This window comes from Lytechinus variegatus, chromosome 2 (assembly GCF_018143015.1).
Source record: "Lytechinus variegatus isolate NC3 chromosome 2, Lvar_3.0, whole genome shotgun sequence".
In the NCBI taxonomy this organism is placed as follows: domain Eukaryota; kingdom Metazoa; phylum Echinodermata; class Echinoidea; order Temnopleuroida; family Toxopneustidae; genus Lytechinus; species Lytechinus variegatus.
This window is the reverse complement of record NC_054741.1, coordinates 63,445,733-63,465,449: the sequence shown is the minus strand read 5'-3', so window position 1 is coordinate 63,465,449 and position 19,717 is coordinate 63,445,733. Positions and strand designations below refer to the sequence as shown.

General features: G+C 36.8%; 1 protein-coding gene across 1 annotated transcript in view; it reads right to left on the bottom strand.

Moving 5' to 3' along the window:
* Positions 1-19,717, bottom strand: part of LOC121408605 (TBC1 domain family member 10B-like) — a 58,948-nt gene that overhangs the window by 36,292 nt on the left and 2,939 nt on the right. Inside the window, exons 2-4 of the mRNA XM_041600130.1 lie at positions 15,414-15,932; positions 7,520-7,619; positions 4,534-4,641 (exon numbers count right to left, since the gene is read on the bottom strand). Of these exons, the coding sequence (XP_041456064.1) occupies positions 4,534-4,641; positions 7,520-7,619; positions 15,414-15,700 (495 nt within the window). The 5' untranslated portion in view covers positions 15,701-15,932. The remainder of the gene's footprint in view (positions 1-4,533; positions 4,642-7,519; positions 7,620-15,413; positions 15,933-19,717) is intronic.

Genomic DNA, 19,717 nt, shown 5'->3' with positions numbered 1-19,717 from the left:
AAAAGTACAGAGTGAAAAGCATATATAGCCTACTTGCAGAAGAAAAGGGAAGTAAAGAGATTGTCTGATCAGTACTCTGCATGTACAGGTATGTAAAATCTGTGTAATGCCTTTAAATACCCGTAGACCTGGGGAAAACTCAGATTATTCAGAGAACATAAAACAGGAAAAGAACCGATCATATAACAATAGGAAATGAGTTACTTCCCTCGACCATGTTCAGAGTCAAAATACAGATTTCTATTAACAAACTGTTCATGGACGTACACAATGTAAATTGCATACAGCAATTTATATTGTAGAGGTCTGAAGTGTATGTGTAATGCTACATATTTGAGAGGCATGGTTGTTTTTAGAGGCCCAAAGGGACTGTAATATGACTATGCCTGAGGATACATGTATGGATCAGGCCTGTGTGTTGCATACACTTGAAGGCTTTAAAGAAACAACCATGTCTTGAATCCAAGCAATCCATATATATTTACGAAATTAAACCAATTCAATCACACCACAAAAGTCATCAAAATAAATGTTTATCATCAAAATCAATATTGACAACAATGACAAAATAATTTGATAAAAAAATATCAATGCAGATTGAAGCCATGATAGATGATTAAAGTGATTTTAAGATAAACTGACATAATATTAAAAGGTAATATGTCATGTACATACATCCCTTCATGGGACAACCTTGGCTAAAACACACTAGTCTGCTGTGCAAACCCTTCACTCGAGTTTAATACCCCTTTCATAAACCCCATTAAAATGAATTAGGCGGCTAATAGCAGCATAATTTGGTCTTAAAATTGGAGGAGGACAAGAGTTATCCGCATTACTCTGATGCTGCTATTATCCGCATAATAGCAGCATCGGGACAAGATTTTGAGTTTATGAACGCATTTCCAAATAATGCGGATAATTGCCATGGTGCGGTCACAAGGTCACGCTTTTCCAACACAACCGCATCGGAGGGGGCGTGTCCAGTTGTCATGGCGATTATCCGCCTTTTTCAGGACGGGCGCTCGTAAAAATAATGCGGCTTATTTTCGGAGTTTATGAACGCAATTTTTATTGAATTATCCGCATTACTCTTAGGCGGCTAATTGGAGGATAGGTTTATGAAAAGGGTATAAGGGTCTGAATTGCAGCCTACTCATGCCTTGCATACTTTTATGCATCTAAATTGGAAAGTGATCTGTGATGGCAGTCTGTTGTGATTCTTCCAAAATTGCGCAAATAATGCAGTGCTGTACCTTTTTTTTACTGAATTGATTTAAGTACAGAAAAAGTTATATAAAAATTACCGCAAATTATGCTGGTGCAAATATTCACTACTGAATAATATGCGCTGTATATAAAGCTACATGTAACAACAACAACAACTGAAGGCCCTAAACAGCAAGTTTTGTATGTGTTGTCTTTGCGTGGAGACACACTTGCTGATCAAAGTTTCAATCAGGGTCTGTGCCTGCACACTAAGTCAAGTAGAGCGCCTCTGGCAGTCTCACCTGCATTACGCGATTCAATATAACAGCAGTGCTGACTTTGAAAACTACTATGAAATAATTATTCAAAAACACACCATTCATACATGATACAATACAAAATTAATTGACCCTAAAATGACATTTGACCTTGATCATAAGACCTTAGACTTATGGTAATAGTGATACTGATTACCCCTATGTCCACATTTCATAAACTACATTTATATCCACAAACTTTGAAAGTTACATGTATGACAGCAATTTAAAATTACCTCTAGTATGGCTAAAGTTCATTGACCTTAAATGACCTTCAAATTTGGTCATGTGACCTGAAACTCGAACGAGATGTTCAGTTATACTTGATTACTCTTACATGTACGTCTTATGAACTGAATCCATACACTTCTGAGTTATGATGGTTATTCAACAAATAACCCCAACATGGCGAAAGTTCATTGACCTTAAATGACCTTTGACCTTGATCATGTGACCTAAAACTCAAGTAAGATGTACAGTAATACTTGATTAACCTTATGTCCAAATTTCATGAACTAGGTCCATATATCCTTTCTAAGTTATGCTGTCATTTCAAAAACTTAACCTTCGGTTATTAAAGATTTGATGTTGATGCCACGGCCGGCATCAGAAAAGCGGCTCTATAACAGAGACAAAAACACCACTTTATATTAGATGACCACCAGCTGTTTTCACACGAGAGTAAAGATTTGTATAGAAGCCAATTTTAAATAATGATGGTGTTGCTATTAATAGGTCTCAGTAATATGCAAATAAGAATCATTAAGGCAAATTACTACTTCCACTTTCCCCTATTAAAATGCTATGCATTCAAGGGCTCAATCAACTATGCCAGACATACCAAGTCCCAAGCTTAACAGGCATGAGACTCCCGCCTTTGGGATTCTTGATCTTCCCCCCCAAATCTCCTCCTCATGTCATGCCATGCCTGTGATCTCATGCCGAGTCACCGAAAATCTCATACATGTACATGTAGCTGTATGGTGAGACTACACCATCTTGTCTCGCTCGACTCCTTGTTTACTTTTTATCGACTAAGACATCGTTCTCACTACCGTCCTAAAACTAGTTTAGTGGAAATTAGTTTAATGTGTATTAAAGAGAATAGTCAAAGCAGTCTTGGAAGGGATCTTCCAAACAGGTTCAGAAACCACCTTGCGATATTCGCACATTTCGAGTGCGCTACTCCACACACTGTATGTGGAATGCCGACACTGCGGTTTAAAATTTCGTGTGAAACATGTCACCCCACTGAGAGTGTTCCCATAGCAACAAGACCGCTTTACGTGAAGTGGTTTAAAAAAAAACATTTTGGGGTAAAAATGGGAACGCTAGCAAAGCGATCTTCCAAACTGGTTTCCTGAACCTGCTTCCAGTAAAACCAGTTTTAGAAAGTATGAGAACGGTGTCTATGATTCAGTAGTAAGAATTAAATATCGGCCTTTAATTCAGCAAGACAAGTGGGTATAGGCTGTGACCAATGAGGCATATCACATACTTTCATACGTCTGCCTCGAAGGCTGCAGTAATACTTCACATACATACATGTTGCACATGTACTGTAGGATTTCAGGTCTATTTGTGATCATAACAAAATAGTATTTCCTTCATTTGACATCCAGGATATAGGTCCACAAACCAACAGGTGTAGGAAGTAAAAACTATAAGACTCATGTATGGCACTTGGCCTAAATACAAGGAAATACACATACCTGGTCTAACTCATGTGCCTAAAACCTGGGTTATTTTAAACTTGAAATACACTGAATGTTACTTACATGTATTCCCACGCCACATGACAGCCTTACATTGCCATAAATGCACTTAAATGTCTTCACTCCAAGAACAATGCATGCGCCTTCAAGTCTAATTAATGAGTATTGGGCAAAACTGAGGCAGCAGTTTGCTCAGCAATTGTTATCACTTCAATCTCATTATTTTGCCTTTACTTTTCTGAATATGAACAATTTTCTTTGAAATATCCCATTTAAAGTCCATCCCAACAAAAAGTTTATTTGAATAAAAAGAGAAAAATCCAACAAGCATTACAATGAAAATTTCATCAAATCTGATGTAAAATGAGAAAGTTATGTCATTTTAAAGTTTTGCTTAATTTCACAAAACAGTTTTATGCACATCCTGGGCCCCATCTTACAAAGAGTCATGCTTGTTGGATTTTCTCTTTTTTATTTTGTTGGGGTGGACTTGTCCTTTAACTTGACCACTTATTTATATAAAGGAACTAGAAAAACGCACTACGTAAAGTCCATATAATACAGGAAGGAAGAATTGGGATTTCAAGCAACAGGACTATTTTAGTGACATCCTGAAATAAATCACTCAGTTGTGAGGCTAAAAGATTCAATAAACTCAACAGGTCTACCCAAATGGCAAAGGGATATTGGCATCTCACAATTTATTAGACTGTTCAGCTGAAAAACCCACAATGAGTTGACCAAGATGAAAACAAGGTTTTATTTCAGAGTTTGAAAATGCAGATCTGAATTTACTTTCAAAATGTATAAAAATTACACAAAAAGACAAAAATGAATGTAGAATAGTTTAATGGAAAACTTAGAACAACAAAACAAAGTTAAGACTACGTGTGAGGTACGCTCAAGAAAGTACAATTCTCTGCAGACATAAAGAAAGTTTTGTATGATTTGGTTGCAATTTATGACTTCATGTTTCTACAGTAGATGGAAAAGAGGCTAACTCTTTAATACAAATTAGCCAATATTCTAAAATTTCATTTGAAGCTCATGGCCATTTTGGCTACACGAATCTAAAAATTTAATACCTCACAACATAGGATGGGATTTGAGCTAGGTCACCTAGGTGGTCAAAACCTGAAGGGCAAAAAAAAAACATGATCACTTGAACGCAAAGAGAAAGAAGATTCCATCAAAAGTACATGTTAAATAAAATCAAACGTATATCCAATAGGGGATATACTTTACCAACAAAATGGAGAGAATGTCTGAAGCATCAAGTAGTTGTAACTTACCAAGAATTTGTCCTTGTTTTGCTCTACTACTCTCTTGCTTCCACACAAGAATTGCCACGCTCTTCCTCTGAGGGAAGATGGAATGCCTTTTCGACATCTTTCTCTAACCTAGAAATGGCAGGATAATCAATATAAAAAAAGAAAGATTCAAGTTAATTTTTAAGAGAAATGCCAGTAGTTGCAGTAAACACTTATTTCATGAGAAAGTCTGTAAAACCAGGCTTAAAGGTCAAGTCCACCTCAGAAAAAATGTTGATATGAATCGATAGAGAAAAATCAGACAAGCACAATGCTGAAAAATTCATCAAAATCGGATGTAAAATAAGAAAGTTATGACATTTCAAAGTTTCGCTCATTTTTAACAAAATAGTTATATGAAAAAATGAAAGAGCCAGTTACATCCAAATGAGAGAGTCGATGATGTCACTCACAATTTCTTTTTGTTTTTTATTGTTTGAATTATACAATATTTCATTTTTTTTACGAATTTGATGATTAGGACCTCCTTGCCTGAAGCACAAAATGTTAAAATTATGGAATTCCACGTGTTCAGGGAGGAATGAAACTTAATTTTCACATGACAATGATGAGAAAATAAAAATATTTCATATTTCATATGATAAAATACAAAAGAAATAGTGAGTTGATGACGTCATCAGTCTCCTCATTTGCATACCCACAAGGATGTGCATATAACTGTTTTGTGAAATAAAGCGAGACTTTAAAATATCGTAACTTTCTTATTTTACATCGGATTTTGATGAAATTTTAAGTGTTATGCTTGTTGAATTTTTCTCTTTTTATTCAAATCATGTTTCTGTTGGGGTGGATTTGTCCTTTAATTGTCAGTATATCATCGAGTATCTAGATCTGGAACAGTTACATAAACTGAACTTTATGAAATCTTGAAATCTATGCTGAAAAATGTTCACACTAAAGATTACCAACACAGATAAGTGCACGTGGGACAGTGTATTATTATTGCTTTGAATGTCGGCCCGACGCTTGACCCGAATCCTGTGCTTATTTGCTAATTTCTCAGCAATTACACAATTTCTTTCACAATCATTTGGCACATATTTTTTATTTATACAGACAGACACTTTGGTGGTCATTTCATTGGATTCTGTACGAACTCATTTTGGTATCGTTACCACAACTGGCATTTACCTTTAAGACAATGAGATCATTCTTTTGGCCTCAGAACCAAATCATCTAGGGAAGGGTAAAATGCAGATCTGGGCTCTGTAACACAATGATTAGCGATCAATCACTAAATGAACTGACCGATCAATATCCATGTTACACACTCATCTGGTTTAAAATACCGGTACTGTCCAGGGACCAATCAGTGCGGTTCTTTCATATTTGCAATCCATCGCAATCCTTTGCGTTACGGAGCCCAGATGTAATTATTCAGCTACTGCAAAAGCATACAGCATTCACTACACTGAATAATGAACTTCACTATTCTATTCTATAGGAATCAAACAAAATATTTAAATTTAGCTCCTTATTTTACATACAAGTAAGCCAAAGCATGCACGAGAGATGGTATAACTTGCTTTAACTTTAGTGAGTACCACTGAAGAAGCCAAACCTAGCCCATCACTGAGATTTAATTTAATCCTTTTGGTGGAAAAGGGTGCCCATTTTCCCGGGGGGGGGGGCACTTACATTGACTAGTGGATACCATGCATGACCAAAAAAACACGTAAAAAGGATGTCTTTTTCCTGACAGGGCACGTTACGTACGTAACATGATAAGGGTGTCAAAAACACAAAAATAATGAAAAAAGGGTATCTATTTCACTAAGAAAATGTGTTTAGGGTCAAATTTGCAGGGATGATAAAACAAAATTAAAATGTTTTTATAAGGACTTCCTTTTTGCCCCAACACTTCGTGTTTAGAGTCCGATTTGCGAGAGGTGTAGAAGGTTGTGTCGTACTAAACCAAATAAGGTAAAGCCGAGGACCGAAGGACCCGTAGCAATAAAAATTCCTGTACTTGTTTAGAGACTGTTCATTTCAAGGAATATTTGCCAAGAACGGTTTTGTTTCCAATACTTGTTAAGGGTAGGGTTTCACATGCCAATACTTGTTAAGGGGTGCATTTTCAGAATATGGAAATTACGTGATCGCGCATGGTATCCACTCGTGAATGGATCGCGCATGGTATCCACTCGTGAATGGAATATGCCCCCCTCCCCCCGGGCCATTTTCTTTCTTAAGAAATAAGGTGTAAGAATACCCAGTAAATTGCCAATTCGTCCACTGCCAACTCATATAATCACCGCATGGTCTACCTTTATTTTATAGTCTAATGCCATTTCGTCCATCAACATGTTGTCTTAACAACCATTTGGTCCAATAACCACTTGGTGCAATCACCACTTCGTCTAACCACTTCGTCTTTTACCAGTTCGTCTAATAACCAGTTGGTTTAATACCCATTTTCTTTTCATTCATTTTGCACAAGCAGCACTTTAAAATCAGACCAAATGGTATGACTAAATGGCCATTGGACCAACTGGTTATTATAAATTATTAGACAAAATTGCATTAGACTAAATGAAAGTAGACCATGTGGTGAATAGACAAACTGATGATAGACCAAATGGTAGTAGATGAGTTGGCAATTGGACGAATTGGCATTAGACAAATTGGAGATAAACCAAATATCCCATGTTAAAAAGAGACTTTAATTATTGGTAAGCTGTCACAATCAGTGTATGCCGATGTACCGTACGTGTGACCAGCTACTTTCTTCTTCTTCCAGTTTTAGCCCATTTCTTTATATCAGGATGCGAATTTGGTTAACAACCCAAAATACTAAGAATACCCAGCCTGGAATACCGGTAATAAAAAATTAGAAGGCTTGCCATAGATACTTAGCATACGCTGGCTAAAGTATTCAGGTGCAATAGCCCCTATTAAAGATGGAACATCCCACTTATATCACATGAATTAATTCTATTCTTCATACCTTCTTTGGTTTCTTGGTCATCCATTTCTCCCAATCATCAATCATATCCAGCCACTTCAGCTCTCGTTTCCGTAAGATCTCTATAGGTAGTCCAAGCTCACTGCAAAGAAATCATTAACAAGTTTGGCTACTTCCTCCTCGTCACATATGTACATTTGTATACTATAGATCAGGCATCAAGGAGATTTAAACAGAGATCTTGTTGCATCTAGCCATTATTATATAGGGCCTACAGTATATTATGTAGTACTGGTGGAATTGCAATATAATTTTTTAATATATGATATGCAAATAGCAATCAACTTTGTTGAAGTTTATAGGCAATCAATAAAGCAGGAGCGCGATATTTTGTAAACTTAATGACCCAGGGCTAGTTTCACCACAGATTCATAGCTACACAGCTATTGCATAATTTACAATTTTAAGAAAAAATCTACAATTAAGCATACATGTATTGTAATAAACTGATTTGAGCTCCTGAAGGATAGTGATTCTTAGCTCAATTGAGCTCCTCATAAAATAAGGAGAGCCATTTATTGAGCTCCACGAAATTTAATATAAACTTGAACGACTTATTATTACAGTAACCCTTTGAAAGGGCCATGTACTGGATGCCACATTGGCTTGCCTCCTCCCTGGTAACATTTGGTGCCCTATTTAATTTTTCCAATTGTGATCAAAGTTCATTGGCTCTGATTTTCTAAATGACGTATGACCTTGATCATGTGATCTGAAACTCGTAGAAAATGATTTATAGTGATGCTTAATTCACATTAGATTACCCATTATGTCAGAATCTCATGACATTGGTCCTCATACTTTCAAAGTTATTACATAGTACATGTATTGTAGGTGAACTTCAACAAAGCCAAGTGTTGCTGCCAACATTAGAAATGCGATGTGCGTACATGTACATGTATGTACCTAGTCTCACTCTGCTATTGAGATTTCTGAAAATGACAGCCATTCTGTTTTTAAATACACTTTTGACAAATTTTCTCAAATCATTGACATATCATCAAACAGGGAATTCGCTGAACTTTATAGGGCTCTTTTTGTGTTCGGAATATTAAGTTTTCACAACAATTTGGTTCTAACCTTATTATCACCATCACTGATGTTTAAAGGGGAATGAAACCTTTGGAACAAATAGGCTTGTGTAGAAACAGAAAAATCAAAGAATATGAATAAAGAAAGTTTGAGAAAAATCGGACAAATAATGAGAAAGTTACAAGCATTTGAATATTGCAATCACTAATGCTATGGAGATCCTCCTATTGGCAATGCGACAAGGATGTGTGATGTCACTGATGAACAACTTTCCCTTTGGTGGACTATAAAATACCCTCAAAATGTCTCTTTTTGCTTTTTCTTGTGATGATACAAACTCTTTATCCATGATGTATTCTTAAAAAATATGTATTACACATGATTTATGGATAGATGTGATAAAAGAGGCAATTCAAGTGAAATATATACTAAAGTAATGGGGAGAGTTGTTCACAAGTGACATCACACATCTTTGTCACATTGCCAATTTGCTATCTCCATAGCATTAGTGATTGCAATATTCAAATGCTCATAACTTTCTCAGTATTTGTCCGATTTTTCTCAAACTTTCGTTGATCTGTTTCTTTGATTTTTCTGTTTTCACACAAGCTATCTTGTTCCAATGGTTTCATTCTCCTTTAAGTTTCTCATTTGTACATGGACCCCCTGTTCATACATACTATGTGTAATTTTGCATGCACTTGTGTACCTGACAAATGTGTAGGCTACAACCTACATGTACAATTATTTTACATGACCATGTGGTTGTATGGTTACATGATCCACAATACACATTATGTATACACAGGCCTACATTACGTACATTATCAGAGACATGCGCAATACAAGGTTGACACCACAAATCTAGACAGTTCAGGCCTACTGTATAATTCATAAATTCATGGAGATCATCGTCCATATATATTGAGGTTGTTGAAAACTATATTAAGTGCACCTTTTCCCCTATTTAGGAAATTTTGATACCCTTTTCACTGTACAGGTTACTATTAATGAAAAATTATCCTTTATGTGAGCTTTTGTTTTCTACATGTACAAGAATGGTGTACATGTAGTCATGACAGTGCCCCTACCCCCCCCCCCCATCTTATCAGCTGGAGCAGAAAGGGTTTGTCTGCAGCATCACCCATCCCCTTCCAAAGTATTTATCCCCATGATGACCTTAAACTTCTATTGCAACAGGGAGACAGCCCTGGAGAATGGGCCCATGATGATAGCAGGCAACACCCATTCTGTGCAGAGAGCATGTGATGCCTTCCACACACAAGATAGGAAATGTATCAGGCACACAAGTCAATGAATCACCTCCTCCACTCATCAGTCCCATGTATAGAGAATTTTGATGTTAATGTCACTGTGACCCTAAAATAGAACAATGTTCTCCCTCGATTGATCACGTAGTGTGCATACAAGTGTTCATGAAGTACATTCATGTGCAAAGCACTGTAGTACATGTATGCACACAAATATGCAGGGTATTAAATGGTACATGTACACAAGCATGAGAGTCAGAGACATATTTCCTATTCTGACACTTCAGAAGAAAAAAAAACTCATCATAAAAAATAATTCTGAGGTACATAGATGACATTCAGTATGTGATGTACTCTCATTTTTGTAAGTTATGACTTAATGTATTACCAAACGAAAAAGCATGAAAATTTGATACAAAATATGTGTCTGCCCCCTAAAGTTTCCTCAAACACAGTTCAAACGAAACATACTGTGATATGTGATATGCATACATGTACATTGCTGGATAGTAATTTCTGAAAAAAAAACATGGTTTAAAATTAAATGAATACAGGTACATGTACATTTTGTCCAGCACTAGATAATGTACATACTGTATAGCTACTCTGCAACTCATGTTTGAAAACTTTCCGCTACATGTAATTAGGTGACATACATGTACATGCAATAGCTGGCCTTCAGAAATTAAAACAAAAGATTAGTTTTCCTGCCTAAGCTTAAAAAAAAGTGTGGAGTCCCATACCTGTACAAGGGTATACCGTAAGTAACGGTGTATTAACCGCACCTTTTTCTCGGCGGGATAGAAGCAAAAGTCGGGGGTGCGGTTTATACACGGTGACGGGTCTGAGCCAGTCCGCCGTAACCCCTCCCGTACATGTACGATGTCTGCCAGATCACAACACATCGAGTGGCCGGGCGTAGCCGCCCAGGCAATGTCGTTTAGAGGGGTATGAGCCGAGGGTAATGGGAAGCAATTACTATGATCTTAATCAAATATTGTCCATAACAAACGCACCCACCTTCATGACACTAATTTTGACTTTATTCTTGATTCAAAGTAGTGAAGTTCCCTGGCTAATTTAAAAGAGACGCCAAGCATACTCGGTAATATTTTGTCACTGCTGAGCGAGAGTTGAGTGAGCTTAATTGCGTTGTAATGTGGTTGTAGTGCGACTTAAGCTGGCGCTATTCAAAGTCCCTTTTCGCGCCAGCTTGTTTTTTTTCCTTCCTGTTTGCTTTTCATAAGATACCATGTAAACCACGCACGAGAGAGACGGCACGAAGCCGTAAAAAACAACTGGAAAAAATGTCAATTTCTTTGTTTCTTGAACCTTCCTGTAATCCCGTATCCAAAATTCATGCTAAGACATCAAATTTCTGAAAGTGATTGTGAGATTGTGATGCAAGAAATGTGAATGTTTCTTCCTCCTACGCTGGGAAAGACACAGATCATAATTTGATAAGATGTACTGGCATGACTGGTACTGTATCGTAGTTTGCAATGTAATGGCAGTGCTGTGTGTGTACACTGACTGTGAGGTGAGTGAGTGTATAAGTTGCCAATATTGTCGGGACCGTTCTTTCTTTCTAACATTTGTAGATGAATTGATCAAGAACAGCATATTTCCGCATACCGGTAATCTCTTTGGATACTTTGAAATCTTAAAAACTTAGATTTTGTTTCTTCGTACATGTACCTCAAATATGCATGTAAATGTGAGAATTTTTTTTTTTTTTTTTTTTTAGTCCAAAGTTGGGGGTGCGGTTAATACACCGTTACTTACGGTAATAGTTTTGCATGATTTGAATTCGCCTGTACAAAGATACTCCCAAAATTGTCTGGTGTGTAGGAAACCCCTAACTTTTGTAAAATTTACCAGAATCTGAAATGCCCTACATATGGACATGTACATTTTCATGGAATTGCCCACAGCAATTAATTTTGAAATACTGGAAACATCCCTCCCCCAACTCCCAAGAAAAAGAGAGAACATCTACATGAGAGCATGCATGTACAGTACTGTATTAACTAAAGCCAACTGAATGGTCGAAATTAAATGCTGGACTGCATAGGGCAGAAGAAAAAACATCACATATTAGCATGTATTGTACATGTACATGTAGGTTTGATTACTTTGACATGGAGGCCTGTATGATGTTGGCCATCATACATTAAATGAACTCTTGACATCTGATATGTTACACATGTACATGTATATGTACAAAGTTGAATGCAATAAGTACAGTGGATCGTTTGTTGACATTTTAGTGACTCAGTTCCTAAGCCAAGGGTCAAGAATTCATTTCCTTGCTAGAACTGCAGATTTCCCTACAGGAAAAAAATCCCATAGCAAATACAGAGGGAGATGTATACATATACAAATTGATAGTGTTCATATACATAATATGTACGGAACAGCTCCCTAAATGTTGTTTTCATGTCCAGCTACATGTAAACTGACATGGAGACACTGGAGTGGACTACTAGTACTACTTCAATGCACCAAGTAGTCACATTGTAGGCCTATTTGCTCGAGTCCAGGTATACATGTACATGTAGGTGATGTAGCACACTGTGCCTAACTGGTAGAGCATTCCTGCTTATATTTTTGTACACTTGGCATATATAGAATAAAAAAAATGTGGATTTTAATTCATAAACTTTGAATCAGTAATCTTTTTTTTATTTACATGGAACACACTTTCAGTTATGAAATCCTTAGTCCACCCTAGCCTCTTGTCGAGGCCCTGTCGGCTGCTTTCCGAGCGAACATGGCGAAGCGAGGGATATACGGTGAAAATCATCCAATGAGAGTGGGGGATGCTATGACGTCACATTGAATATTCATGAGCTTATCTTGAATGGCGACCCGTGGATTCTTGGCGAAGAGTGATGACGTAAATCTACCCACAAGATATGGAAAAATGTAATATTTCATGCGATTCCACTATGCGTCGATTCGGGGCGTCGATTGTCTGCTGTGCAGTGAGGGAATGCTGGAGTGGAGTTGCTTCCACTTGCCTTGAGTCTGACCAGCGGCTGACCAGTATCTCCCGAACAGTTTCGGGGCGATGATAGGTCTGTTACAGCCAGTACTAGTAGTAATAGTAGTACCACTACTGGTAGCATTTTGCGATTATATCCCATTTAGTGTCCCACAATTAGAAGAATCCCCTGCAGAATAGTGGACTACAATAGTATTCCGAACCCCTGACGAAACAGCTTTGACATTTCATTGGTTTAATAGGAGACTGGTAATATCATGACTCATGTATATTCATTAGGAAGACGTTCCTCATGAATCAGCTCAGATGTCAAGAGGCACTGGCTCGAGCCAGGCCTAATTCGCTTCGCGAATTAGTAAATCGCTCGCTTCGCTCGGGAAGCAGCCCCAGGGCCTTGACAAGAGGCTAAGACTAAGTCCACCCCTGCTCTGGAGTGTGTACACATACACACACATACCCCGGAGGGGCCACTTACATTGACGAGTGGATACCATGCGCGACCAAAAAAAAAACATGTAAAAAGCATGTCTTTTTCACAATAGGGCACGTTACGTACGTAACGTGATAAGGGTGCCAAAAACACAAAAATAATGAAAAAGGGTATCTATTTCGCTAGGAAAATTACGTGTTTAGGGTCGAATTTGCGGGGATGATAAAACAAAATTAAAATGTTTTATAAAGGATGTCCTTTTTGCCCCAACACTTCGTGTTTAGAGTCCAATTTGCGCAAGTTGTAGAAGTCAAGACATTGTCAAGAAGTGGGGTCGTACTAAACCAAATAAGGTAAAGCCGACGACCGAAGGAACCGTAACAATAAAACATTCCTGTACTTGTTTAGGGGTTCATTTCAGGGAATATTTGCCAAGAGTATCGTTTTTGTTTCCAATACTTGTTAAGGGTAGGGTTTCACACGCCAATACTTGTTAAGGGGTTCATTTTCAGAATATGGAAATTACGTGTTTAGGGTGCTTTTCGAGACCCCTTGGTCGCGCATGGTATCCACTCGTGAATGGAAGTGGCCCCCCCCCCCCCCCCGGACACATACACCTGCTCTGGACTATGGAAAAAATGAACATTTCAGTCTTATCCACTTGCAACCTGAAACCATCCTGTCAAGTTGAGTCTACAATATGTACATTGTCTATAGCCTTCCCCCCTCCCCAGGAAGGGGGGCACATATTTTGATGGGGGTGTCCCTCACAAAACTGTGAAATGGTGGTCTAAGGAACTGACTACAAGGGTAAAATGCGGGGTCTTGGGAACTAAAAATATACCTGACAATGTGAATAACAGGGCCTACGGAACAGGATCGGGTTACTACTGTAGGTACATGTATGGTGCGCTCTGTGCATGTGGGCACTAGTGGCACGGTATAGAGGGAATATGAAGCCATTCAGATGAAACAGATCAATGAAAGTTTGAGTAAAATCGGACAAATAATGAGAAAGTTATGAGCATTTAAATATTGCGATCACTAATGCTAGATAGATCCTCACATTGGCAATGTGACAAAGATGTGTGATGTGAACAACTCTCCCTATTATCTTTCACTTAAAATGCCTCTGTTATCGCATCTATCAGTAGATCATGTTTTCTTTCTATAGGAGGGCATGTAATACAGATTTTTAAAGAATACATCATGGATAAAGAGTTTGTATCACCATAAGAATAAGCAAAAAGAGACATTTTGGGGGTATTCCATAGTCCATTAAAGGGAAAATTGTTCACATGTGACATCACACATCCTTGTTGCATTGCCAATTGGAGGTTCTCCATGGCATTAGTGATTGCAGTACTTAAATGCTCATAACTTTCTTTTTATTTGTCCAAATTTTCTAAAACTTTCTTTGTTCTTATTCTGTGATTTTTCTGTTTTGACACAAGCCTACTTGTTCTAAAGGTTTCATTCCCCTTTAAGTACACATCCGATTTCATTGTAGCCAAAAATGTGTGGGATAGCCATACCAGGCGTTTGTACAAACCATCCAGATCCAGACTGTTCTTTTTTTAGATTCAGCAGAGCCTCAAAATCTTTTTTAAAGCATATTCTTGTGAGGCCCTCTATTTGTGATAACTGAGAAATAAATCACTCACTTGGTGTTTAAAAAAAATATAATAAACAAAAGTTTACAGAAGTAAAATAGACCATACCAATAATCATGATGTATTGGTAAAATTCCATTTTTTTTATCTGTTGATTTGTTGTGAAATTAAAGTTTACCTGTAGTTATTGGAACCTTCTTTCAGTGATGTTTGTTTTTTTATGAATTTGTACAAGCGCTCTCACTCAATCCAATGCTTGTGATCGCAAAGAGGAAGCTACAAATATTAGGCCAACATCCTTCAATTTTCTTGCCATTCCATACAGTTTGAGAAAAGAAGAAAGTAATGTATTAATCCTGAGAAAGATTTTCAAGTAAAATGGCAAAAATAAATATACATCCACTAAAGAAATTCTTCTTCAGCATCATCCATACCACATGAGTTCAGGCCAAGTTCTGAACATAGAACAGTGACATACATTTTTTGGAAACTTTAATGAGGGGGGCTTTACATAAATACTCACCCTCCAGTAAACTGCTTCCCTCCTAAAAATCCATATCGATCAGTCTGTGGGCCTTCTTCATCATCACTCAAATCACTGTCCACTAAATCCATGCCTCCTGTTGCAGACCCGTTACCGATGGACGATGCCCCGCCCGTCAGAGATTCATTACCAATTGACGATGCCCCGCCTGTTGCAGAATCATTCCCTAAAGACGAAGCCCCGCCCTGCTGTGGATCGATACCATTTTCCTCATCGCTACATGGACCCGGTCCAATGGATGAGCCTTCATCATTTTCAACTGACATGATCGCTATTACAACTCGCACTGTTCAAGGTTGTTCTACTGCTAGTTTACACAGTCATAGAAATGGCAGCTCATAAAAACGGTGCAGTAAGCCAATGTGTACCATGTTCCTCTGCTCAGCTCTCAAGAAGATATTGATTTGAAGAAGTCTGATTGATTGGCGACAAGTCTTCAATTTAATATGCATGTAAATTTGAAGATCTTCGTTATTCCACGCCAGCTAGTGCAGAAGTCTGGAAGGAAAAATCGAAGTTAATATCAAATATCAATCTTACTTCTATTACTTAGATTTAACCAATCTCATGTTTAATGGTAATGATTATTCATGCCTGAGGTCTAGTCTGGGACTGATCTTTAATGTCATTAAAGGTCAAGTCCACCTCAGAAAAATGTTGATTTGAATCAATAGAGAAAAATCAGACAAGCACAATGCTGAAAATTTCATCAAAATCGGATGTAAAATAAGAAAGTTATGACATTTCAAAGTTTCACTTATTTCCAACAAAATAGTTATATGAACGAGCCAGTTACATGTACATCCAAATGAGAGAGTCGATGATGTCACTCACTCACTATTTCTTTGGTTTTTTTTATTGTTTGAATTATACAATATTTCAATTTTTACGAATTTGACGATTAGGACCTCCTAGCCTGAAGCACAAAATTTTATAATAATGGAATTTCAAGTGTTCAGGGAAGAATGAAACTTCATTTCACATGACAATGACGAGAAAATAACAATATTTCATATTTCATATAATAAAATGCAAAAGAAATAGTGAGTGAGTGATGTCATCAACTCTCTCATTTGGATGTACATGTAACTGGCTCGTTCATATAACTATTTTGTTGAAAATAAGCAAAACTTTTAAATGCCATAACTTTCTTATTTTACATCCGATTTCGATGAAATTTTCAGTGTTATGCTTGTTGAATTTTTCTCTTTTTATTCAAATCAAGTTTTTGTTGAGGTGGACTTGTCCTTTAAACAGCACCATGCCAACGATGTGAGAGAACACCTTGGTCAGGTGTAGTGCCATTGCCTGGTTGGGTTTTAATCAAACATAAGGATCCCATGTGTTAGGTGTTTTAAGACTGTCCATGAAATTAAAGTAATTTTCACTTATTTTCGCAGGACACTTTAAATAAAAAAAAACATGTACGGTATCAATAATTTCATGTTCTTTTTTTTCAAACTATTATCATCTTCTTTGTAGCAAAACATTAAATGAAAAAGAACAAAATTTAAATCTAAAAAAAGGATAAATGCAAAATCAATCTCAATTCTCACATACTGTACATTATATCAAAATCAGTGTCATATTCATTATTTCTTGAATAGCAGGGAGAAGATTCAGAAGCATTTAAAAATAAAAAGGGGGTTTCATGTCCTATTTTCAACTGAGCAGCTTCACTTTCTAACATACACTGTATCAGATTAGCAGAACAAGAAACACCAAGAAATATGTCATCAATACAAAGTGTTAATACATAGTGTATAGATCAGGATGCAGACATAAACTGCGGAATGTCCCAACAAATCGCACTTGGCCGCATCATGTTCTTGTTGTTGTACATTGGATTTTATGGCTATAACATTAAAGGGTGAATATTTATGCACAGGTATTCATCAGCCTATTCAGTCAGGCTTGACTAATGATGCATTTGGTCTAGACCATCTACAGTAATTCTTATTTTTTCAAACCATCATTTATTAAGGTGTGCAGACATGTAAATAAAACAAAAACTTTGTTACCAGTACTTCAAAGTTGAAATTACCAGAAATTATTTCATCCAATTACCTCGTCTTACTCTAACTCTAAGGTTTAATTTTGAAATAAGACACATAAAGAGATGATTTTTCCATAAAATTTCTCCATAAAATACATCAAGTTTATTCACCAGTCAAGTGCTTACATTTGGCCAGCACCAATAGAGTAAGCTGTATTCTTTGTTCATATATTATCCAGACACCGATTCAGTGTCTGCCATTTACAGGGTGCGAATTTGTCCTAAACTATGACAATCCCACCCCCAATAAATAAAAATAAACAGTCATTATTTACAAATGAAGGGCCAAAAACATTTTTTCAATTCACATTCTGTCATTTGATTTTGAATGAAGTTAACATAAATCCTGTTTTAAACCAATCTTGGTAAATCAATTATCATTTTGAAGCTGTACACACATATGCCATCATGATAACCCCCATCTGATCAGACCCATAATTCAATAGCTAACCTGGCATTTTCTTAGTCAAATTATGGATGGACTTTATTTTAAAATTATGCACAAAGTTCGGCCTCAGGACTCCAAATATTATTTAACAAATACTTGAACCTTGAATAGCAATTCCTTTCTAAAATTAAATGTGATTTATGAATAAGTATTATCATTATAATAAGTTATAATCACTTATTAAATTTTAGTATAATTTGTATATATAAATTGTTCTTCACAACGGCACTTTCTACATAACATCGCTAATCGAATGTACGTCATAACTAAGTGGTTCAAGGGTCAGACCTACATGTATTGAATTTGCTTTGTTGACAAACTGATCGAGGGATCTACACGAGATTGGTCTAGTAAGAAACCTTGAATTTTCACCTTTTAAATTTTTTATTAAGCTCAAATATGACATGAAATTCACACTTATAAACCGATTTCACCCTGTAAATATGGATTTCCTAGGGAAATCCATCCGGGTGTGGAGGTCGCGCTTATGCATGTGTGGCAGGCAGGTCAAGGCTCCATGATGAAGAAGTCTATGTAAAAAATTTTTTTTAAAACATCATCATGGAGTCCTCAAGGCTAGGCTAACGCAGGGAGCTCCCTGGGGCCGATTGCACGAAAGGGTCTTTCCAAGGACCGTCTTTCATGTTGCCCACCTTTTATGATGCCCTGTCATGTTGTACATGTATGCAGGATTTTTCTGACTTAAATGTATGATAAACAAATAAAATTTGTTAGCTAGTATTTACATGTAAATCAATTTGTATACAATAGACCAGTTCGTAGTTACTTAATGGACAATTTTGGTCAAATGACCTTTCATTTCTTTCATCCTGATAGGCAGATTTCAATGCATGATATTACGTAAGCTTGCCTTACATAGCAGGATGAAGAAATTGAATAGACCAGGTGACTAGAATAGCACACAAATGAACACCTAATTAAGGCATTTGTTGCATTCCTACTTTGAATGCATATCTTAGCATGTTGCACAATGTACTTTGCAAACTGTGAAATACCAGTCGTTCGTGGAAGCATTGTTGTTTTTGTGAATGTAAATGAAAACGACAATTGAAAAGAATATATGAATAATCAAGACATCAAAGTTGGTGCTTATCTCAATAGATTTTAAAGCACCATGTCACTTTAGTACAAATGACCTTCTTCTGATCATGCGTAGAATCTTTTGATCATGCGCAGAAAGGACTACGATATGGCTTATTTCATGATATAGACCTCGAGATCAACATCATTTTTTTTTTAATTTAACAGATGAATAAAATATGAATTGCAGGTAAGTTATTCAATTTGCGTTTCACATGGCACATCATAATAAATTGGTGACACGAAAGATGGTTCTTGCAAAGACCCTTTCGTGCAATCGGCCCCAGGTTATGACCTGGGCACTCATTCAATGAACAAGGTTATGATATAACCTTGTTCTCACTTACTGTATATCTCCATGTGTGGCAAAATAAGGGTGGCAATGTTTGGCTTATTTTCTCTTTTTCTTTGGGGCAAATGCTTGATTTTTTTACACTGACAGTTTCCATTACACCTATTATTTATACAACTTGACTCTTATTTAAATCTGATTCTTTAAATTATTTTTTTCTCAATTAAAAAAAAGAATGTAGAAGAATCAATGAAGAAGATTGGCTCAAGGATAGCTCTTCTCAGTAGGCTTAGAAAATACCTCACGACTGACAGTTCAAAGGTCTTAGCTAATTCACTTATATTACCGTACTTTGATTACTGTAGTAATTCTTGGAGCATGTGTGC